The 22,705-nt window shown below is 39.2% G+C and overlaps 3 protein-coding genes, 2 long non-coding RNA genes and 2 other non-coding genes across 9 annotated transcripts in view; 3 read left to right on the top strand and 4 right to left on the bottom strand.

The window, feature by feature from the left end:
• Positions 1-100: 100 nt before the first annotated feature.
• On the bottom strand, positions 101-8,307 carry acsm3 (acyl-CoA synthetase medium chain family member 3). Its single transcript, XM_039694927.2, has 13 exons — positions 8,076-8,307; positions 4,865-5,075; positions 4,234-4,441; positions 3,932-4,075; positions 2,888-3,044; positions 2,315-2,394; positions 1,927-2,050; positions 1,665-1,745; positions 1,029-1,130; positions 819-946; positions 640-739; positions 314-433; positions 101-202 (listed from the first exon to the last, which is right to left on the bottom strand). The coding sequence occupies exons 1-13, from the start codon at positions 8,301-8,303 to the stop codon at positions 107-109; spliced, it is 1,779 nt and encodes a 592-aa protein (XP_039550861.2). The 5' UTR covers positions 8,304-8,307; the 3' UTR covers positions 101-106.
• On the top strand, positions 722-4,971 carry LOC120495385 (uncharacterized). The gene is made up of 7 exons (XR_005626041.2): positions 722-862; positions 1,446-1,502; positions 1,635-1,805; positions 1,955-2,149; positions 3,880-4,098; positions 4,242-4,458; positions 4,849-4,971. It is a non-coding gene; the product is annotated as an uncharacterized LOC120495385 (long non-coding RNA).
• Positions 5,362-16,733, top strand: LOC148981418 (uncharacterized). The gene is made up of 3 exons (XR_016168518.1): positions 5,362-6,503; positions 6,762-12,430; positions 12,824-16,733. It is a non-coding gene; the product is annotated as an uncharacterized LOC148981418 (long non-coding RNA).
• Positions 8,324-20,422, bottom strand: ncapd2 (non-SMC condensin I complex, subunit D2). 2 transcript variants are annotated; one of them, XM_039694924.2, is made up of 32 exons: positions 20,304-20,422; positions 19,814-19,942; positions 19,634-19,709; positions 18,867-18,925; positions 18,595-18,770; positions 17,931-18,076; positions 17,706-17,833; positions 17,478-17,601; positions 17,117-17,264; positions 16,405-16,602; positions 16,181-16,315; positions 15,800-15,887; positions 15,491-15,698; positions 15,290-15,408; positions 14,917-15,123; positions 14,575-14,749; positions 14,403-14,487; positions 14,179-14,315; positions 13,595-13,727; positions 13,245-13,320; positions 12,812-13,015; positions 12,222-12,376; positions 12,007-12,115; positions 11,748-11,871; positions 11,347-11,502; positions 10,351-10,528; positions 10,161-10,255; positions 9,999-10,079; positions 9,699-9,882; positions 9,439-9,595; positions 9,104-9,208; positions 8,324-9,014 (listed from the first exon to the last, which is right to left on the bottom strand). In XM_039694924.2, exons 2-32 carry the CDS (start codon positions 19,929-19,931, stop codon positions 8,935-8,937), a joined length of 4,164 nt encoding a protein of 1,387 aa, XP_039550858.2. In that variant the 5' UTR covers positions 19,932-19,942; positions 20,304-20,422; the 3' UTR covers positions 8,324-8,934. The 2 variants fall into 2 exon arrangements, with proteins under 2 accessions (XP_039550858.2, XP_039550859.2); XM_039694925.2 differs by having other exon boundaries at positions 20,355-20,373.
• On the bottom strand, positions 13,814-14,108 carry LOC120495502 (small nucleolar RNA U85). Its single transcript, XR_005626063.2, has one exon. It is a non-coding gene; the product is annotated as a small nucleolar RNA U85 (small nucleolar RNA).
• Positions 16,769-17,067, bottom strand: LOC120495503 (small nucleolar RNA U85). Its single transcript, XR_005626064.1, has one exon. It is a non-coding gene; the product is annotated as a small nucleolar RNA U85 (small nucleolar RNA).
• Positions 20,423-21,264: 842 nt separating the features above from the next.
• The window catches only part of ece2a (endothelin converting enzyme 2a), a 72,276-nt gene continuing 70,835 nt past the window's right edge, over positions 21,265-22,705 (top strand). Inside the window, exons 1-2 of one of the 2 annotated variants that reach the window (XM_039695067.2) lie at positions 21,266-21,398; positions 21,640-21,803. In XM_039695067.2, coding sequence (XP_039551001.1) covers positions 21,644-21,803 — 160 coding nt within the window. In that variant the 5' untranslated portion in view covers positions 21,266-21,398; positions 21,640-21,643. Of the gene's footprint in view, positions 21,804-22,705 lie in introns of both variants that reach the window. The other variant, XM_039695066.2, reaches the window with a different exon arrangement.

Here is a 22,705-nt window from a genome sequence, read left to right as displayed (position 1 = left end):
GCGTGCCGAAGGACTACAGGTTTATAGATCAATTTATGAGACTGAACTATCTGACATAAAGTTAGGAATGCGATTTGAACAGAAACCTGTTTTCTCATATCCAGTTTTAGCTTTTAGTTTCCTGTCCCCATTCCTTTTTTCTTAACTCCACTCGTCTTATTTTCCCGCTTATTGTCTTGGGCAGATGATCCACAAACTCAATCTGACAAAAAAAAAAAAAAAAAAAAGGTTTAAACATTTGAATGTTGGAACAAAATATACCTTTAAAATTGACTAAATTGAAAGAATTAATTTAGCTCTATTTGTAAGTTACCTTGCGTGGATATTTATAAGGAGCAGTGACAGTCTTCACATGAGTTTGCAGTTCCTGGATCAGTTCCTTATGGTCCCTAAATTTAAAATCTGCTGTCAGCACTACAAAAGCCTTCACCACCTGAAACATGAAGTCAATGCAATTTACATGTTGTATTCCATGCGTGTAAAAATTATGGTTACAATTTTACTTAAACTAAATAGAAGATTAATTGAGCTGCCTACTTAGACAGCATTTTTTAAAGTTTTGTACATTTTTGTCCAATTCTAAGGTCACACTGCATGTACCCTTTACTGAGAAGGAAATCCCAGAATGCATTGCACTACCTCTCCACGAACCGGATCAGGGCTGCTGACCACAGCAGATTCTGCTACAGCTGGATGCTCTATCAGAGCGTTTTCCACCTCAAACGGACCAATGCGGTACCTAAAACGCACACTCCATAGATGTCAGATTACAAAACCTGACATCATCATCATCATCATAACCAAAGCAGAATTCATACCCTGCGGACAGGATGACATCATCAGCTCTGCCAATGAACCACAGGTATCCTTCTTCATCCATCATTCCCCTGTCACCCGTCAGGTAGAAATCACCACGGAAACATTCGGCCGTGCGCTCCGGCTCCCCCTACAGGATGAATTTAGATCAATCAACTCCAGCTCAACAGCTTTATTGTTAGTAGTACAGAGCTGAGAAAATGAAAACGTACCGTATACTCTGTAAAAAGAGAGAAGGGTCTGTCTGGTTTCACTCTGATGCCGAGGTCTCCCTCTTGTCCTTGTGGCACAACAGAACCATCTTCATCTAGCACCTTAAACCAAAGCAGTCCACAATTACTAAAACACCTCACAGAAAATCAGTGAAAAGCTCCTGTTTAAAAAAAAAAACACCTGTTATCTCAGTTGTTTGCGTCCAAACCGCAAAATTACACACTAAAGAGTTGTAAAAAGTAAAAAAAAGCAGCTTTAAAGTCAGCATGAAACAAGTCTTCATCACTTTTATGATGTATATTTGAGTGAAACGGCTTCTCAAACAAAAAAAAAGTTGGGCAGGGCTTGATTTTGTCCATCAGGAATAGATTTGATGGTTGTGATTTGTTATTGCTGTGATGTCATGTGAGTGACAGGTTGCCCCGCCCTCAAACCAGTAAACATCTCAGAGAAGAGAAGAGGCGCTGCAAGAGGTAGGGAAAGTTATTTTAATGTAACATCAATAATGTAATATTCCATAAAAAAATAGGAATGGTCCATTTTGATTTCATAGTAAATTAAATATGAAGCCAGTAAGTATACAACTTAACCACTATTATTCCCAGTTTAAACCCTGGACAGACTTGTCACTGCACCTGAACATCATATCCTGGAGAAGCCTTTCCAAAAGATCCTGGTTTGATCTTCATGCCTTTGAATGTGCCAGCTATTAAAACCTGGGAGAAAAAAAAAACAGAGGAATGACTATATTGTGTGTGACAGCACACAAGGCTAAGGTTAGATTTACTTTACTCTCGTTCTGTTCATTATGAATTTTGTTAATGAATCAATGACTATATAATATGAATGAAAACAGATGCAGGACCCATTTTCAGCCCTGTCTATATTGATCCTTACAGTCTCAGTCTGTCCATATCCTTCATAGATGTCCAGTCCAGTGAGTTCTTTCCATTTCCACATCACCTCTGGGTTAATGGGCTCTCCTGCACACAGACAGTGCTCAAGAGCAGGGAACTTATACCTGCCAGAAACCACAGGCAAAGATGAGGATTACACCTGGACCAGACATATTCATCTGGATTCCAAGTCCGGGATAAGGCCTCAGTCATTTACTAGCCAGGTCAGTTAAACATTTTGCAACTTATATGCTATTCAATTCAACAAAATTAACTTTTACAGACACTATATACAAACGCAATCATAAAACCAACAAATGAAGTCTATAAAGAACTTGTAACTTTAGATAATTCGTTTGAATTCAAATATATCATAGGACAGTCAGTACCTGGATATGTCGTCCTGTACAAGCATTCGATAGGCTGTTGGTGCCGTGCAGAAGGTGGTGATGGGATAGCTGCTCAAAGTCTGTTAGGAGAAAACATGAGTGTTACCAGAAAGCTTTCATTGAATGTGTTCTAGTAAAATAAGTCAATAAATAATAAATGCGCTACTGTTCAAAGGTCACTAAGAAATTCATACTTTTATTTAGCAAGGATTTATAGCATTACAAAAGATTCCCATTTTAAATAAATTATGTTCTTTTGAACTTTCTATTAATCAAAGTAAATTATATACTTATATATTAAAATATATTCAAATTGTTATTTAAAATTCGAATAATATTTCACAATATTACATTTTACTGTGTTTTTGATCAAATAAATGCAGTCTTGGTGAGCAGAAGAAATTCTTACCAACTCCAAAGCTACTGTCTATTTGCAATGTCTCTTTAAAGTAGGATTAAGTGTTGTGATTTCGTTTTCCATAAAACATTTTCATACAACACGATTGATCCTTTTGATCCTTAACTTCCAAGCAGAACATTCTTGTCAAGAATGGACCTGTGATCTTCCTGTACCTTGAGAACTGTACTTGTCTCAAAGCGTGGCATGTGGTGAACAAACACACATGCTCCCTGGATCCACGGAGCAAACACGCTGCTCCACGCCGACTTGGCCCAACCCGTGTCTGACGTGTTCCAAAACACATCCTGCTCAGTCAGATCCAGCCAATACCTGCAGAAGTCACACAATTTATATACATTTAGATTTCATTATACACTTCTGTTTAAATTTGATTTGATGCTGAATTAACAATTTTTAATTAATATCAATGTTGAAAACAGTTCTGCTGCTTAATATTCGAAATGCATTTTGTCAAGATTCTTTGGTAAACAGAAAGTTCAAAAGAACAACATTTAATTAATATAAACCTTTTTTTTTAACTTTATAAATGTCTTTAAAGCTACACTGTGTAACTCTTTTAGTTTATTCTTAGCTAAAACACTTAGTTCTTTCAAAAATATATGTGCTTATTAATGTATATTTACTTCGTTCAAGTAATAAAGTATTCTTGTGAGTGTATAATATGCCGCTGAAAATACATACGGTTAAGGGGTTCTAATGTCTGTCGTCATGTTGCCCCTCCATCTTGAAAGTACATTAGCCAAAGAGGGACATACCCATTAATTCAAGCTTCGCCTTTCGCGTTTACGTTTGAGTTAACACTCATGGACGAGGTCGAACTGGAAGCCATGTTAATCTTGGACTACATTGGCCACCGTAGGAGTTAAAACGATATTCCCTGGATGTTCATATACCTTTTCACCACTAGATGGGGGTAAAAATCACACAGTGTAGCTTTAAAGTCACTTTTTAAGTTATCAATTTAATGTTGTTCTTGCAAAATAAATGCTTTCAGGGCAAAAGAATCTGACACAAAACTTTGGAACAGTAGTGTACAATTATAATATATATATATATATATATATATATATATATATATATATATATATAAACTTGAAATGTATCCTTAGCTACTGTATATGTTTTTTTTAACTTCTCAATGCAGTGCTGATCAGTCATAAATTCAGCCCACTGACCCTTGGAATGATGTCACAAACCTGCCGTTCACCGTGAGTCCAAGACCGTAACTACAGTGGCTTTGTTGGGTCATTTTTGGAGAGCCGGTTGTGCCACTAGTGAAGAAGATAGTCATGGCCTCCTCACTCCTGGTGTCCACGCAAACATGATCATCTGACACTCTTCTACAACGCAAACAAAACATCTGGTAATAACATTAAAAATGTCTCTATAAAGGTCTCACTACTTTATAATTTTTCACCCGTTTAATGTATGCACTCAGCCATTTCTTCACTAATTTAAAGTGTCCCCTGTACATTCATATGCCTTGTTCTCCACTGACCCCATGAGTTCTGTCAGGTTGCCCCAGCCATGCATGGCCCTGCGGGATAGCAGAAGCTTGGTGGAGATGGAAGGGCATTCTGAGGCTACTGTGTCCAAGAGTGGGGCCAAAGTTTCATCTGTGATTACACACTTGGCCCCAGACGACTGCAGCCGGTGGCGGATATCTCGAGCCGTGAGCTGAGAGGTGCCGGGGATCAGAACCGTACCTGTGTGAGGAAATGGGGTAAGGATGAAAGGTGTTTAAAGGACAAGCGAGAAGAGGTTAAGTAGTGAACTGCCTACTCATAGTACTGTAGGGTAAATTGGGACATTTTTTAAAAATAAACTAAAAAATGTTTCAGTTATCCTGAATTAACCCTATATTACAATATTCTGATGGCTACATTTAACTTCAGCATTTAGAAAAACATGTTCAACATTTATTTTAGGCAAAATAGTGAGGAATTTAAATGTCTGCAGCTTATCCATTAGTGGATAGGTTTTTATTTTATTTTAACCATATTAAAATGACACAATTCAACTTTAAGCTGGTCCAAACCAGCATATTTCCCCAGCAGTGTGAAGCAATAAAAGTAGATTACAGTTTAACCCCAACAACGATCTATTTCAGCAGGTCTGTAAGACTGTACCTGTTCTGAGACATGCTACATTAACCAGCCACCACTCAGGGACTCGGGTTAAAATGAGGAACACACGATCCCCTCTTTCCAAACTGCACACCTGATGCAGAACATTTGCAAGTTTTCTTGAGTGGAATCCCAACTCCTCAAAACTCCATCTGACCTCTTCTCCGCTGTCATTCACCCACCACAGAGCTGGAAGAGACGACCTCTGTCCGTTCTGTAATATACAGCAACAGTACATCAAACTTTCTCACAAGCATCTGCATTGTACATTTTTAGTTTTTACAAATTAAAAGACATTAAAATTGAGCTTGGATAATACTATACAGTATTTTTTTTATTAAAGGATTAGTTCACTTTTAAAAAAAACTGATAATTGCTGATAATTTACTCACCCCCATGTCATCCAAGATATCCATGACTTTCTTTCTTCAGTCAAAAAGACATTCCAGGATTTTCTCCATATAGTGGACTTCAATGGGAACCAAACGGTTCAAGGTCCAAACAAGAGTTCCAGTGCAGCTTCAAAGGGCTTTAAACAATTTCAGACGATGAATAAGGGTCTTATCAAGCGAAACGATTGCTCATTTAAAGGGGGGTTGATTGCGATTTCAATTTTTTCATTTTAAATACTGTGTGTAATGTTGCTGTTGGTGCATGAACAGTATCTGCAAAGTTGCAGCGCTGAAAGTTCAGTGTAAGCAGAGATATCTGCTGTGTCCGAAATCACCCATTACTCACTATATAGTGGACTATATAGTGAGCTCACCATTTTGTAGTGCTGTCCGAATGTATAGTGATGATTATTATACCCTATATAGTCCACTCAATATATCCCAGAATGCATTTTGAAAAGTAGTGTACAACCGATGGTCACTAACCTAAGCCCTACATACCATCATGCATTGCACTGATCGTAAAAGTACGTTAATCATGTGTGGAGTAGCTCATTATAACAAAAACAGTCAGAAATCACTTTTAGTTTTCAAATTTTGGAGAAATAAGCTCAATAAAATGTTATGTATTTATTTTTAAAAATCTATTTAGCCCAGAGGCGGCTCGGCACCAGCTGACAGATGATGTAATCAACGGCGCCGAGAGACGATCGAGTAGTGTCCGAAAGTGGTGTTTCTATTATGCTGGTGAGCTCACTATATAGTGCTCTGCTCTATACCCCCAACATAGGGGGTAGGGAGTAGTGCTTTGAGTGGAGATTTCGGACACAGCAATCGTCTTTTAAAAATCAGGAAGTACATTGCCTACAAAAACGACTCGATTGGGACTACAGCTGGGTTTTAGACGTCACTAACCCACACATTTGCATCAACCCCTCCCTCCGGAAAATGCAAAAAAGGGCATGCGCATATTACTGCAGCTGGTCAAGTGTGTTGTTCACGCAGATGTCAGGTCTTCTGTGTTCGAGCTTCCCACGGATGCTGTACTTCGTCAATAATGGATACAATTTATCTTTGATTATGTTCCTGAAAATGACGATCGTAATCTAGCTCTCTGTGCTGCGCATTTTATGGAAGACAGCTTCCAGAATCTCCATGAATTCAATGCCAGATTCAACAAGAAACTGTTACTAAAACATGAAGCAGTTCCAACTTTAAAACCAGAGGCAGCAGTTGTTGGGACACAACCTGTAAGTACGCTAAGACTTAATCATTTTAAATGTAGTACGTATAATTCCAGACGGAGCCTTGTGTTTTATTTTTTTTCAAATGCCAGCGCTGGCTTTATAGCCACCACTAGGCTACTAGTTATGCTATTTTGTGTCTACGACAAACGCGTACAAACATTATGGACCTGAATTTTGTATAAGTATGTTGTAAATGTATTTTTCATGTATATATGCTTCATGACTTTCTCGGTCTGATTCTGCCTCAAACTGATACTGTAGTATCGACGACATGAATGGACCGGAGCGCAGGCACGTTTCGCCCGTGAAGGTAATGTCAATCACCACACACCAGCCCAAACTAACCAATCTGAGCCCACTGCCTGTTTCTGAGGAAGTGGTTTCATAGAATCAGGAAGTCAACCGCTCGTTCGAGGACAGAGGAGAGCGCGGCTACAATAAAGGTGAAGTTTATGAAAAATAAGATTTAAAAAAAAAGAAAAACCACGAATACATGTTATATTGCACCCCATAAAACAATCATGCAAAGAAAAAAAGCAGTCAATCCCCCCTTTAAAGCTGCACTGAAACTCTCATTTGGACCATGAACTGTTTGGTTCGCAATGAAGTCCATTTTATGGAGAAAATCCTGGAATGTTTTCATCAAAAACCTTTTCAAAATTTCTATTCGAAAGAAAGAAAGACATGGACATCTTGGATGACATGGGGGTGAGTAAATTATCAGAATAAGTTTTTTTTTTTTTTAAAGTTAACTACTGCTTTAAGTCACCACAGACATTGTTACATTATATATCTCTATGTGCACGAGTTTCTGATCAAAAACCTTTTCAAAATTTCTATTAGAAAGAAAGAAAGACATGGACATCTTGGAAGACATGGGGGTGAGTAAATTATCAGAATAAGTTTTTTTTTTTTTTTAAAGTTAACTACTGCTTTAAGTCACCACAGACATTGTTACATTATATATCTCTATGTGCATGAGTTTCTGTTGCACTAGTCACCAAAAAACAAAAACCCACAAAATTATAATTCCTACCTAATTACCTGCTAATAGCTCCTTTTGTGTTAGTTAAATCAATTAATATGGAACAACTGGAGGTTTAGTAAATTATGAAATTTTGTTTTTAAACGAACTAATAAAACCAAGCTCCATAACTGACCATTTTGGAGTGAAAAAAATACAACTTAGAGCTTCAATTATTATTAGTAACTGACCTGATGACTTTAGTCACGTTTTGTGGTATTTCACTTTTAGTCCCACCATACATTTTATAACAATTTTAAAAGACAGAAAGCAGACACTCATTAAATCGTAATCTCAATTAAGTCCTTATTTCCACTTTATTCATTTGAATAATTTACACGCTAGCAAATTCAAAAAGTACCGCATGACGGAATGACAAAACAAACAGGTTTCCTCGACAACTTCGAATTTGATCTGTCTTTTTTTCTCTCTCTCGTGTATTTTCAATGTCCTGAAATGTTTAGTACTACACAATTTCTTTAATATTATTAAAAAATATCCCGCTTCAAATAAAAACGCCAGAAGCAGAATTAATACACTTCTTAAATTACCTTTTCTTTTGTTTCCCACTGCTCGAGCACATCTTTTGCAAAGTTAAACTGCAGAGGAATTTGTATGTTGTAATCCCGTCTCATGCTCTCATAATCGCAGAAGTTTTTTGGTACAGATGTTTTGAATGTGCACATTTGTCGCCAATAACCTCGCTCATACGTTTCATTGTTGTTGGCGTATTTCAGACAGCGTATAAAAAGGGTTTTGCGAAGCACAAACAAACTCATTATGAGCCTTTAACTGTGGACTCGACTTTACAAAATTAGCGCTTTGAGGTCGTTTCTACCACCCGACATTACTCAAACAGCTGGAACTTTTACACGGTCCATTATCTTATTTTAGTTTCCTTTAAAGTTTTTACCGTTCTTTGCAACAAACTTAAAAATGAAAGTGCGTCCTATAAAACTAGAAAAGACAAATGGAAGCATTGGAGAACCAAGAAAAGCTGTCCAGACATAGTTCAGCTCCGTGAAATCAGACACTAAATCTCTTCAGATTAGTAGAAATGACCGCCTACAAAACTAAAGTCCCACTTGTAAAGCCTTAAAACAAAGAAAAACTGGATGTAAATGTGACAGACTACATGCTAATTTATGAACTAGTTAGTGCAACCCTTCAACAGGTGTGAAAAATAACATTTTAAAAGCATTTACATAAAAAAGACTATGCAACAGCAAACATTCAGAGCTATTTTTGTGTTTTAAAAACGTTTAATTAAAAAAAATAAAAAAAATCCAGAGATTATAGCATACTGGAGACAACTAAAATACTAAACATTTAAAAAGTCACAGACATAATGTTTAAAATAAGATGAAATAGTATTAAAAAAAAAAAAAAAAAAAAAAAATCAAAGCATGCTCAGTGTCTGAGACGAGTGCGTCGTGTGCGGGCGATGGGTGTCGTCACTTTAGGAGTCTCACTCTCAGCCATGACAGCATCTGCAAAAAAATAAAAAATAAATAAAAAATCAGAATTAATAAGAGCTCTGCAAAACAAATCAAGAGATAAAAATATGAAAGTAACTGACCCTCTTCCTCTTCATCACTGGTGAAAGTGATGGCAGGTTTGGGACGAGAACGAGATATTCTTGGGGTTACAAGATCACTGTCATCCAATTTTGGTTTACCACGGCCTGAAGGAGAGGGAGATGCACAATAAGATTCATTTTATCATAGTTCTGCTCCGTGAAATCAGACACCAAATCTCTTTGGATTAGTAGAAATGACCATCTACAAATACTACTATAGTCTCACTTGTAAAGCCAAACAAATCTATTTTTCAAATCTATAACAAAGAATAACCGGATGTAAATATGACAGACAGTACATGCTAATTCATGAACTATTCAGCTTGAACCTTCACCTCGTGTGGATTTGCGCACACTCTTCAGTGGCTGTGGCGTATGCAAGTTTTGGCTCTGTGCGTCTCCTGTCTGCTGTTCTCTCTCCTCGCTCTCCACATTCTCCAGCCCTTTAGTGTGAACAGCCGTCAAACGCTTCTCATAGTCTTCAACCTGTGCCTAAACAAACAGCTACTTTCAGCATACTAGAACAAACAGCAACCGGTCATGATAAATGCCCTGTGCGGATACCCTTCCCACCACACATTTGCAATTGTAGTACCTTAAACTGTGGTTTTGCTCTTCTACGGAGCTTTGCCGCAATGGACAGGAGAGGCTGATAGACTCCAGACTCGGTGAGTTTATCACTGTAACAGTCCCAGCACTCCTGCAGCTTCTTGAAACCTCGCTCGCACACAGACAACAGGGAAAGAGACACGGCCAGATCTGCCCACTGACGCTCGGTCCTGCAGACAGAACAGGACAGATGACCATGTCATGAAGCAGCACAATCTTACAACACAAATGCTGCTCTATTAAGGTTAGGCAGATAGACGAATTGCACATTGTGTCCGATACTCACTTTGCAGTTCTGAATCGTTGGCAGAGCTTCTCCACTAAACTCTCTGTCTGTCTCTCTTTAGTGATGTAGGAAAAGAGTTGTCTGAGAGAGAGAAGGATAAATCAAAGTGATTTGTCATGCAGAATAAATGAAACTGCCATAGCAGCATTAACAATATCTCACTTCATGATGGTGTTGAAATCCTCCTCCTTCATTCCACGCTCAGGATCAGATAATCGGCTGATGATGTCTGGAAGCAGGTTGTAAATGGCGTTGTCCTGAAGATATAAGCAGAGTATTATAATTGGGACTTCTCGTTTTCAGAGTTATGAGGGGGATATGAGAGACAGCAGAGCTGCAACCGAAATGCTACCTTTGCAGAGAGCTCGTTGAAGAAGTTGAGAGCGAGGCTGGCAATGTGCGACTCAGGGTCTAGCAGCAGCACTGCCACCTCACTAACCTGACCTTTGACCTTCATCACATCCTTAAGCACCAGCTGCGTCAACACCATGATGGCGGTCAGACGCACAGACGAGTTCTCATCACTCAACCTTAAGACAAACCAGTTACAATACTGATCACCATCGTAATAAACATTTCAACTATAGCACCGATACTAAATACTCAGAGGGTCTGATAGCTGATTATTCCGAATGATATTTGCAGATGCTTTATAATGTTAGAGGTTAAAGTTAACAGAGCAATTATATTCAACTCATACAGTAGTTTTCATAAACACTTCATGACAAATTTATTCAAGCATACATATAAGCTCCTCTCTAGTGTTTTTAAGCCAACTAATAAATTGACAACACGGTTCACAAGCTGTTTTACTGACGTGTTTCCAGTTGAAACACTGATTAGGCGACGACAACATGAGACATGGTTCATTTCAGTAAGCTGTAATGTATCTTTCAACATATATTCTGATGTTCATGTATGTTTTTTGTGCTATAATTTGTATTAGAGTGGAAGAGATAACTCATGTTCTGCACTGCCGCTTGAACAGAAGCACTACAGTGATCGGTCATGCCACATTTAAGAGTCAAAACACCATTGTTTGAATTGTGATAAAATGGACAGACTTTGAAAGCCTTTGTTCTATACTGATCATTGGCCAATACATCAGGGGGATCTCTAAATTCAACTTAGCCCTCTGCAAACCAAATTGTGAAATTACAACTCTGCCACCGTTTGAAAGTTCTGATTCATTTCAATATAGGGCACTTTACTAATTTAAACAAAGTAATACGTTTAGTAAGGTGGAAAGAACGATTTCTTTCCGGAACAACAACTATACAAAATATCCCAAAACCAGTAGTTGTTTATCAGACAGAAATTAATGAAAGACCTTTTGGCTCGGAACTACCTGGCATAAAGGTTGGGCGTCCAGGGTTCCAGGATGTTGGGAAAGCGGACTGTTAGGTCACCAAGAGCAACAATTGTGTTGGCTCTAACAACAGGAAGTGGGGATTTCTCCAGCACCGTGAACAGCAGCCTGATATTGTCTTTACAAACAGGAGGACTAGAGAAAGACAGATTAAAATTGGTTGACTGAAGCAGCAAATATTATACAATATAACAAGTTCAAAAATGTTGGCAGTAAAGACAATGTTACAAAAGATTTTTATTTCCAATAAATGCTGTTATTTTGAAGCTTCAATTCAAGGAATTCTTAAAATAAATGTATTAATGCTGCTTTTTTTTTTTTTTAGCCATTTCAAAAATTGACAAACGTTTACATTTTAGTGTAAAATATAATATAAATACCTGATCATCATATACTGTGACAGAGCCAGGCAGGCAGCAGTGGTGAGTTGAGGGTGGGAATATTTGCCTGGAGAACTGCAAACTTTCACCAGCAGAGGCAGAAATGCACTCAACATGTTCCCTTCTGCAAAGTGCAACATGGATCAGTGCTTTAGTGCTTTGTCAAGCAGGTAAATCCTTCTATAAACAATGAGGACTTGATTTTTTTGCATTCCAAGCCAAAACATCAAGTCAAATTTGTTTTATTAGATGGGCTCACCAGCTAATAATTCAGTCTCACAGATCTTGCGGATAAACTCCGCTTCAGTGTCCTCAGCTGAAGCACCAACTAGCCCGAGCTCCTCCTCCACACAACTGTCATTAGCCGCCTAGCAAAAGAGGCACAAATCAGTTAGCAGCATTATAATAGATCAACACTTCAATGTGAAGTGCAGAAAACAGGTAATGACCAAACAGGGGCCCGTCTTTGTTAACCTTTTTGTTGGCAGGTGCATTCTCTTTCTCCTCTTCTTCCTTTTGTCCTCTCCTCCGCCGTAGCTCAGAGCTGACACTCCTCTCAAGGTGAGATACCTGCCAGAAGGCCACAGCTCCACACAGTGACAGCACCTGGGCCAAGCTCACACAATTCACTGGAAAACGAATGAGAAAATCTTACGGACCACAAACGTTTGCGTTCAGAAATGGTAATATTCTGAAATTTTATTACATTTTCAATTTTAATACATTTTAAAATGCAACATTAATTTGATGGCAAAGCAGAATTGTTAACATCCTTAGTCTAGTCTTCAGCATCACATGAACCTTCAGAAATCATTCGAACATGTTGGTGCTTAAGAAAAATCTCTTATTAGCCTAATCAATGTTGAAACAGTTATGGTACTTGATATTTTTGTGAAATCTATGTTTGAATAGAAATAAAATTCTTTGATTGCTTTTTGTAACAATGTAACGTCAGTTGAAAGCCTCATTGCTGAGTAAAAGCAAGATTTTCTTTTGAAAACTTAATGACCCTAAACATTTTCTAAAACTATGCAAAAAAAAGTTACATCTCATGTCCACATTACCTTGTTCCTCAGAGCCCTGGGACGCACCTTCCTGCAGTGGTGTTTGGGTGGACTCTCTGCCTTCTGTGATTTGTTCCAATAGGAGACGAGCAGAGCGTTGGAGGAGATGGGAGCATAGCTGGTCAGGTGACTCTGCTAAGAAGTAGATGAGACGGACAGCCTGTTCCATGAAGGTCTGCCAATGGGGGTCAGACTGGACTACTCCTGTTCAAATGAAGAATGGCGTTACCAAACACAAGATATGTATGAAAGAGAAATCAGATGAGAAAGAGGGAAATGAGAGAGAGACCATGTTACATCCTGCAGCAACAGATTGGGTGATTGTGGCAAAGCAAGAGGTTTAACCAACTCTTACGATCAGATCACCCAAGACAAAAGCTAATATGAGGTGTAAACAAACACACACAAAAAAAAAAAAACTAACAGAACACACCATCAGCAATGGCCTGGGACAGACAGCTGAAGAGATGGTGGTCCATTGGAAGCCTGAAGGGGACACCCTTGGATTGCTTTAACACACAAGAACATACATATCAGCATATTACAATCATGTGACACTGAAGCATGCAGTAATTGCTTCTGTAAATTTAGCTTGGCCATCACAGGAAGAAATCACACTTTAAAATATCTTTAAACCATGATTTTAAATTGTAATATTTAACAATACTAATTTGTACTGTACATTTAAGCTTCCTCTGTGATCATAAGAGACTTTTCAAAAACAAAAAAAAGTATTGCGACCCTTCCGAACCTTTTCAAGGGTAGTATATAGAGTACACATACCCTCACATGGTCTGTTATATTAACGATGGTGATGAGTGTGTCTCGAGCCAGCAGATAATCTTCAGCAACCTTCTCACCCAGAGCGACAGAGCAGAGTGTGTCCAAATTACTCAGAACCACCTCCCTCTCAGCACTAAACACGTACAAAAAAAAGTCAGACAAGTAGTTCACCATGCCTCAAAATACCACATTTCTTAAGCAGCATCTCAAAGACAACAATGCCCTCAGATTTCTAAAGAACCAGCTCATAGCTCAATGGACATTAGAGAGAACAGAGCTTCAACCCATGTCCCCCCAGACACACACAAACACACACACTGATTACCCTTCCCATCCCTCTCCTGCATTTCTCTGAAGAAGAGCTTGAGGGGAAGAACTAACTTAATGTAGGCAGGCCCTTACAGCAAAGCAACAAATCTCCGCTGCCCAGCCAAGATTACCAGCCAACAGGAACACAGGAGAGCTCTGACCCTTACCCACTGAGCTCACATTCGCCTTGGTCTCATCATTGGGCAACAGTTTTATTATGCTGTGACATTAAATATCAACACATCCAGGAAGTAAAAAGAGCTTGAAGGTCTCACCGTGCTGCCATACCCAGCAGTAGCACTGCAGCTCTCCTATGAAGTGCCTTAGTCTCTCGTTTACCAGAGAACCGCTCCCACAAAACCTGTACCACTGAAGTCTGCAGGGCACTTTCATTGCTGAAAAACTCCTGAACCTGCATCAAGAAAAAAACACCAACAACAACTGTCAAAAGAATCAAGTGTGGGAGTGACTGCTCAAATGAGGGGCTTAAGGCACTCACAATCTCCTCCAGACACTGGACTGTCCCCAATGAAGCGTCGACCATCAGCTCTGACAGATTGTCCACTAAAGTCTGAGCCTTCGCTCTGATGGACAAACACAAAAAGCCATTTGAGCTACAGTACATTAAATTGTACTCTTCAAGCCTTGAGCAAATAAAAACGTTTGCATACCTGGTGTTATCCCCATGAGGGTTGAGGTACAGCCGCCTGTAGGCCTGGATAATGGCGTCCTTGATCGTAACATCAGTGGACCAGACCAGAGGCAGCATCTTTCTGACTCCACACACAGAGTCAGCCACACTAAACTCAAATGCTGTGACACAGAACTGCACCGCCTCCTGCACAACTGGGACAAGGACACAGGTCAGAGAAAACTAAACATTTTATTTATATAAAATGTCTCGAATCAGAAGTAGCAACAGATCTTTTCTTCTGTGCTATGATGTGTATTTGAGGAATTATTGAAAAAAAAAAAAAATGAAGTAATTTATGAAATTACTTCATTGTAATTACCTGTAGTAGTTTTCCAGTACAGCATGTTGTTAATGACAGCAATGGCTCTTTCCACTTGTAGAGCAAAGCTCTCTGTGTCTTTCAAGTACTGAACCAACATCTCCTGCTTCTTGAGTTCACTCTCTCTCCCTTCATTACCTCCATCCTCTTTCTGTGGGCTGAGTGGAGCGTCACTCGTCGCAGCCTCAGGTGTCTCTTGCTCTGGGCCTGAGGAGAGAGATGCACATGTTTTTAGTTGGACTAGGAACCCCGTCATCTTATCTAGGGAGGTGAGACGATGCACAAGTTTCTGTCTGACACTATCGTGCTCCTCAGAATGATGCTTAAAAATGGAAGTTATTTAGAAGACCATTCAAAGTAGCAGAAAACATACCCTTGAAAAGTGTTGCGAGTGTGTTGATCAGCTTTTCTGCATTCAAGTCAGCCAGATCTGAGAAGAATGATGACTCTGGGAACATGGAGTGTGCCCTCATACACAGACCAACTGCCTTCCTACACACAATTAAACATCACACATTGCATGTCTGTGTGCTGAAATAAGGGTATGAGTGAATGTTAGTTAGTTCACATGTACCTGTATTTACTTTCCCGGAGAAGCTGTGCAATTTGGATTGCAGTGTCCCGGTCGCTTCTTTCACCCTCTCCCCCAGTATCGTCGTCATCCTTCTCCACCTCCTCTTCTTCCTCCTCCTCCTCACTTCCAGGCTCAAGCTGTGCTTTCACAGTCATCTCCACCTCAGGCTTCATTGCATCCCAAAGATCAGCTGCTGTGATGACTGCAACTACAAACACAAAGCTATAATCTTACAGCTGGACACAAATTGATAGTAATAGTGACCAGCTAATGACTGCAAGGAACAATTCAATTATAAAAGCAACATACCAGGCACTTGCTCTTTCTGGTTCTCTCTCATCTCTTTTAATTTGGCCATCTCCTTATCCAGGGGCTTTTTTAGATCTACACTGCTCAACTTAACACAAAAATAACAAACACAGGTATCTTTTATTTCTGTAATTGGATTAAGTGTGCTCAAAAGTTTGAGATAAGATTAAGGAAGTCTCTCATGCTCAAAGCTTTTTTGTTTATCAATACAGTAAAAAATAATGTAGTAAAATATAATAAAATAGCTTTTCTATTTTAATACATTTTAAAATTAATTCCTGTGACGGCAGAGCTGAATTTTCAGCATCATTACTCCAGTCAAAAAATATATATATAAAATGAACTGACAGTACCAGATGTTTTAACAGAGCATGTTTATACCTTGCAGCTGTAAGGGTTATGAGCAATGAAGGCAGCCAGCAGCTGGATGGCACTCTTACACACATGGACAGACTTGTCACCGAGACGCCCGACAGTCAGCTCCATAACTTCAGTGTACCTGCACAGCGGCAAGGCCTGTCAGAGGAAGAAAAGGAATAATATCAAGTAAAAACACCTTGTTTTCTGTTATCATGAAGGGGGGGGAAGCCCCACAAGCCACTCACCTTACTGTTGACAATTCGTGCATAGACTTGCAGCACACGTGCTCGGACATGCGAGTGGGCATCATGGATGTGCTCCTGCAGTGTGTCCAAAAAGCGATCTCGGCTGGCACGAGCAGAATCATCCAGCTTATCACCAGACAGAACCCGGACCAGAACCTCCCCGAGAACCTCACACACAGCCACTCGCAGACTCGGACTCTGTCCAAACACAAACGCAAAAGATGCATTGTATTGTGCAAACATTGCTGGCTCTGTGACAAACAGCTCATGCTCGACAATTGTAAGTTGCTTTGGATAAAAGCAGCTGCTAAATGCATTAATATAAATAATGGTCCAAAAAATAAATAAATAAAACTTTAAAGGTTGCCCTCAGATTACCAAAGAGAGAGCTCAACGCCAACAGAATTATTCCAGAGAACTGAGACTCAACCTGTGACCCTCATATGCACACAAAAACAACAAATGTAAGCCCCCTTCTTTCTCCTCCCCTATATCTTCAAAGGATAGGATTTTAAGAGGAAGAGGCTTGTTGAATGTAGGCAGGCCCTTACAGCAAGACAGCAAACCTTCACTGCCCAGCCAAGATTACCAGCCAATAGGAACACAGGAGAGCTCAGACTCAAACTCAGTGGGCTCATATTCGCCTTGGTCTCATCACCGGGCAAAAATCCAATGACAGAGGCGATGCAATAGAGAAAATACCCGACTGTACCTCTCCTTCAAGGTGAGCCAGGAGAACGCTGATGTTGGGGATCATGGTTTCAGGTACCAGAGTACTGAGTTCAGACAGAAAGCTGGAGAAAGCCTTCACACCCGAAGCTTCTCTAGCTAGTTCCTCACTCGACTTTTGACCGATCTCTCTGAAATACATACACATATCAGGTTAAATAGAAGGATTTTCCAATATTGAGGTCATGGAGTCAAAAAGGTAGAGAACTATTGCTATCGACTAAACTTATCAATCTTATTTCTATTTGTAACCAAATACTGGTCGAATCACACTGTAAAGCAGTCTATATACCCAGGAATGCCATTCAAGCAGAAGAAGAAAACTAAAAAGACTTCAATTTCACCTCATGACCTCTCCAACGATGGCCTTGACCCCATACTCTGTGCTCCAGGCGGCCACAGCTTGTGCACAGACTGATGCCAGCTGCTCAAAGTGCTGCAGAAGCTGGATCACCTTCACACATGCTCCTGTACAAGACAGAGAGAGCATATTCAGGACAACACACTCAGCATCTCAACATCTACAACATTGCAAACCCACTCATGGGTGTGTGACGTGCATATAAACCCACCCAACATGTGGTTGTATTTCTTCACCATGATTCCGAGCACATGAATGATGGCGTCTCTGGTGGACTTGCTCTTCATGTGGCTTATGGTGGGGTTTTCCAGGAGTTTATAGCAACAGCATGTCACACAGCTACATAAACCGACATTTGAGATTAATGAAGACAGAGAAAGTTTAAAAAGATTAAACAAAGCCAAGGTGAGTGACTGTTTAAGAGGAAAACATTTACCTGACAAACTCCTCCTCCACTAGAGACAGACTCCACAGAGTACGAATGTCCAGCTGCAGCAGTTGAGTCAAACACTGAAGAACTGTCTCTCTCTCACCGTCCCACTGCAGGAGACCTTTTCCGGCACCTTTATCCTTCTTACGACCCTGAAAGAAACACAGTGTCAGTGACGTTTAATATTTTATACAGATAAGATCCACAAACTCCGAAGCAACACTTGTTGCCCTCAGATTACCAAAGAAAACATTCACAGCTGGTTGGCGTATTAGGAGATGTGACTCTGCTAACCGACACATTTACACACACACACACACACACACACACACACACACACACACACACACACACACACACACACACACACACACACACACACACACACACACACACACAATCAGGGACATACTCAAACACACACACTGTAAGCTGTCAAATCAGTGACAAATGCCCATTTCTAAAGGAGAATTGTATCATGAGTGACAGCTGACATCAATATGGGTGGGCCCTTACAGCAGCGCAGCAAATCTCCACTGCTCTGCCAAGATTACCCACCAATCAGATAGCAAGAGAGCACAAGATCCCAGCCAATAAGCTCATATTTGCCTAGTTCTCATCATGGGGCATAGATTAAACTAATGAACAACTTAATAACATTCAGCTGTACCTTGCTGGGCGCTGTGACGATAGTCTCCCTGTATGAGTCACTCTCAAGTGTTTCTGTGAGTTTGCATAGCAGAAAAACACTCATTTTCACAGCGTTGAGTTGCTGTTTGCGGTCCACAGCTGACAGAGAGCCCGACAGGAGGAGAGTCGGCAGGGAAACCGACAGGCCCCTGACCACTGAGAAAAACAGCATTGTGATACAATGTTGGAAATGTATATTTGATACTTTGAACGTAACTAGAATTATTTAATTTGATTATGAGAGATACCAACCTTGTATCAGCAACTCCAGCATGTCTTCTTTCACTGCCACATCCACTGTGCGACAATGTCTAAATGCAATAAGGAAATTATTCTTAGCCAAATCGTGAGGTTAAAGCGATAGATGACTCAAATGAAAATTGTCATCAATACACACTCTTATTTCGTTCCAAACTTGTAGAACTTTCAGTAATCATTGCAACACAAATGAAGATATTTATGAAATCTGAGAGCTTTCTGTCCCTTCACTGACAGCAACGGGCAACTTTGACGCTTTAAAAAGTTCATAAAGAGATCATAAAACTAATCCATAAGAATTGCAGAGTTTAGTCCAAAATTTCTGGAGACACACATTACAAATATATGATAAACAGATTTAATTTAAACGTATTCACAAACATTTGATTTAATCAACACACACATCAGTTATGGTAAACAAAAGCTCAAGCATGTTCGGTTGATGTGCAAAAACCAATGAGGTTCAATTTCGTGTGTGATTGGACATGTTTGAGCGTTTGCAAGAACCAAAAGCTGCCTGCTTTATGAACTTTTGAAGCATCAAAGTGGTAGTTGCATAGCTACCGATGGATATGAATATACATATTGTCACCATTCACATTGTTGCATTTTTGTAATGCAATATATTGTGGCATGATATATAAGTACACCCCTAATTAATACTAATTTGGCCAAGAAAAATGTTCACAGGTTTAATTGCTGCCAAAAAATTAACAAAACTTTAATCAATTTTACACTAATTTATCTAAAAAATAACTTACTGCAAAACACTGTATGCGGTGTCAAAATGCTCCAGGATGCACAGGGACCCTTGACTTCTCAGTGCTGCTTTAAAGCCTTCGTGAGAAACAGAAAAAAGTAGCAATTATTCCACAGTTCCACTACAGAGCAGAAAGTGAAATGTATAGCACTACAGATTAGAAGAGCCCAGCAGCACTTACTGTTGATGTGAGAGGGGAGCTGTTTAACAGACAGCACATCCTGGACCACATACTGGTTAACAGCACCAGACTTCACGAGATCATCCAAACAAACCGGCACGATAAAATCCCACGACATTTTCTGCACGCCTAAACAACACGCAGTGAATATAACAATGTTCATCTGTAGGAACCAAAGTCACTGCATGACATGTTTACATATGTAACTGTTATACGTCTTACAAAAGGTCATACATTTTAAATTAATTTATTAACGTTACCTTGTTTACCGTAATCGCAAAAAAAAAGAAAAAGAAATTAACGCGTTTTATTTGATAAAACTGAAGCAAAACGTCTGTTTTGTTTGACAGGGTAACGTTAAGCTAACATGCTAAGCTAACTCGCAGTATAATAAACAGACAAAACTCGCTTTTTTTCTTAGTAAACGACACTTATCAATTTAAAAAAATATATCACACATCAAAAAATATCACATATCAGAAAAACCAACCGTGCAACAGGACCGATTTATTCCGACCAACAGCTAATCAGATGAACTAACCCGAAGAAAGAAAGTTGACTGGATTACAGAACGGTTTGAGTTGCAGCTTTGAATTTCACACTGCGCGCCAAAGGAAGTTCGTCATCATCACTGACTCCGCCCACTCATAAGTGCTCAAGCCATCAGTAGAGGGCGCCACACTACTGTGCGATAATGGAGTGATTTCGCGATTTTTAAAGAATTAAAGAAAGAAACAATTTTGCAAAAACAAACAAACAAATATTTTGATATAAATATCAAATATAATATAATTATTAAATATAAAAATCAAAAATATATTTTTTAAAGTATATATTTATGGAATAAGAATGTTTTATAAGTAAAAAGTAGCCTAGATACATTTCCAAAAATCTGTTCTGCTAAATCATCTCACTTATGTTGGAGTGCTTGTCAGCATTGATTAGTTCATGTTTATAGCATTATTTCATGTTTGTTCTAGTTGTTTTTGTTTTATTTTATTCTTGAACATTTTAATTATTTTAGTCCACCTGTCTAGTTTTTGAAACGTTTTTGGGGCGATTTAAATCAAGATATCAAGGATTTACCAAGTCTCTTAGCTTTCATGAGTTTTCTTCACAGGACCATCATCATCATCAATGACCATCAGAATAACAATGACTGCAAATAAAACCGTGACAAGCTGCGAACAGTGCAGATGAATCCTTCTAAATAGAGACGATCATTGAAAGGTTGATAATGGACTTCATGGGCAGTTTGGAAAAATGATGATAGTGTCGATTGATTGTGATTGGAAGCACCTACAACGAAACGCTACATTAAAGCAGTGGTAAATTGTGTACATAAAATACATAAAACCTACATAAAATAGTTATTCCCAATAGCAACCTCTTGCATTTAGTTAAACTTTTATTTTGACACCATTGCGTTAATTTCCCACACGTGACGTCACGGGGTTAGAGTGCATGAAAAAAAGAAACACACGTGGGTTGTCTTCTCAGACAATTTTTTTTCGCCCATTCTTTTATTCATGTTTTAGACGCACATGTTTTAATTCATATTGAAACTTATACACATATTGAGCTGGTAAGAGCCCCTGAATACCGATGTTTATTTTATAGTTTGCCAGCTGAACTCGTTCTAACCGCATTGAACTATCAGTGTTTATAAACCAACAGTGTTTATGCAAAATATTTACAGAGATAAGATAAAACAGATAACGTTATACAAACCGTCACACTAGTTGAGATGACAGTCAGCAACGACTATTTTAATAACATTCCCGCAGTCGTTTAATAATAGTAGGACTTTCGTTTATATTTTAAAGAAGTATGGAACATTTGCCAGACTCTAATGCCAGATATAAAGATGTGGATTACTGGAATGAGCGGTACAGGACGGAGGAAAGCTTCGAGTGGTTCGGAGACTTCACTAAATTTGGACATCTGCTCAAACAGCATGTGGGATCTGACGAAAACATTTTGATGCTGGGTAAGTTAGACAGTCTAAAAACTACATTTTCAATACGAGTAATATTTTATATTGTGTAATACATATAATCAGTAGGGGGCGCTAGTGCACTTTGTGTTTTTTGTTTTGTTTTTTGCGCACCAAGCTATTTTTTTGTGGCCAATTTTACCTTTTGGAAATGTCGGTTAACTGGAAAGATTTTAAAGCGAGCTGTTCATTCATAAATCCGTAAGATCTTACCTCCATGCTGTCGAAATACAAACCAGAAGCTATTGCAACTTCTGTTTTATTCTTCTATTCTAATTCTCCTAATATCAGTTATTCTAGTATTGCAGACGCTTGACAGTACAGATCCTTCAGGGATGTCCCCCTTTGGGTATAATGGGATCATGTTACTTGTTGGCATGTTGGACATTCAGGAACTCCTTACAGGGTTTGAACCTTCGAGGCTTCGACCTTCCTTGCCGTCCAGCTTTTTAAAAGCATGTAACCCCAGCAACCTAGCAAATACTCACAACTACGTATCACAAAGAGAAGCTCAAGAATGGTCTCCTATCATCTGGTTGGCCTAGACAAGGAACATTGGTTTCTTGATACTTGTTCAACATTTTGTAGTCCCAGATTTGTTATTTAAAAAAAATCATGTCAGGCAGACAAACAATGAGCTGAAGGGGGCAATGTTGCTCAACTCACTCACAATATGGATTATATTCAGCTGGTGCTGAATTGGAAATGAGTGTGGACCTCTGACATGCTCTCTGAGCTCCAGATCTGTTCTTCAATGCACTGACACACGCTCCCATCCCTCAGGGGCTGGTTCAGCTATATCTCAATCCAATTACCAACACTTAAAGTGGCATAATAAAAGCGCATTGGTTTAGGGGCTAGTGTGGGTCAATTTGATCTTTATTTCACGCAGCTTT

The sequence above is a fragment of the Pimephales promelas genome, chromosome 5 (assembly GCF_988280905.1).
Source record: "Pimephales promelas chromosome 5, fPimPro1.hap1.1, whole genome shotgun sequence".
Taxonomy (NCBI): Eukaryota; Metazoa; Chordata; class Actinopteri; order Cypriniformes; family Leuciscidae; genus Pimephales; species Pimephales promelas.
The sequence above is the reverse complement of the archived record's forward strand: the minus strand, read 5'-3'. Positions and strand labels throughout refer to the sequence as shown.

What these genes read in the sequence shown, in the direction of transcription:
- ncapd2 (XM_039694924.2), bottom strand. Translation starts at nt 19,931, where the DNA reads ATGTCGTGGGATTTTATCGTGCCGGTTTGTTTGGATGATCTCGTGAAG. An exon ending in TCACAGTATATGATGATCAG is followed by an intron (nt 11,503 to 11,747) that starts GTATTTATATTA and finishes GTCTTTCTCTAG; the next exon opens with TCCTCCTGTTTGTAAAGACA. An exon ending in TGTGCGCAAATCCACACGAG is followed by an intron (nt 9,209 to 9,438) that starts GTGAAGGTTCAA and finishes CCTCTCCTTCAG; the next exon opens with GCCGTGGTAAACCAAAATTG.
- acsm3 (XM_039694927.2), bottom strand. Translation starts at nt 8,303, where the DNA reads ATGAGTTTGTTTGTGCTTCGCAAAACCCTTTTTATACGCTGTCTGAAA. An exon ending in GTACAGGACGACATATCCAG is followed by an intron (nt 2,051 to 2,314) that starts GTACTGACTGTC and finishes GGTTTCTGGCAG; the next exon opens with GTATAAGTTCCCTGCTCTTG. An exon ending in CTCCAGGATATGATGTTCAG is followed by an intron (nt 1,131 to 1,664) that starts GTGCAGTGACAA and finishes CTTTGGTTTAAG; the next exon opens with GTGCTAGATGAAGATGGTTC.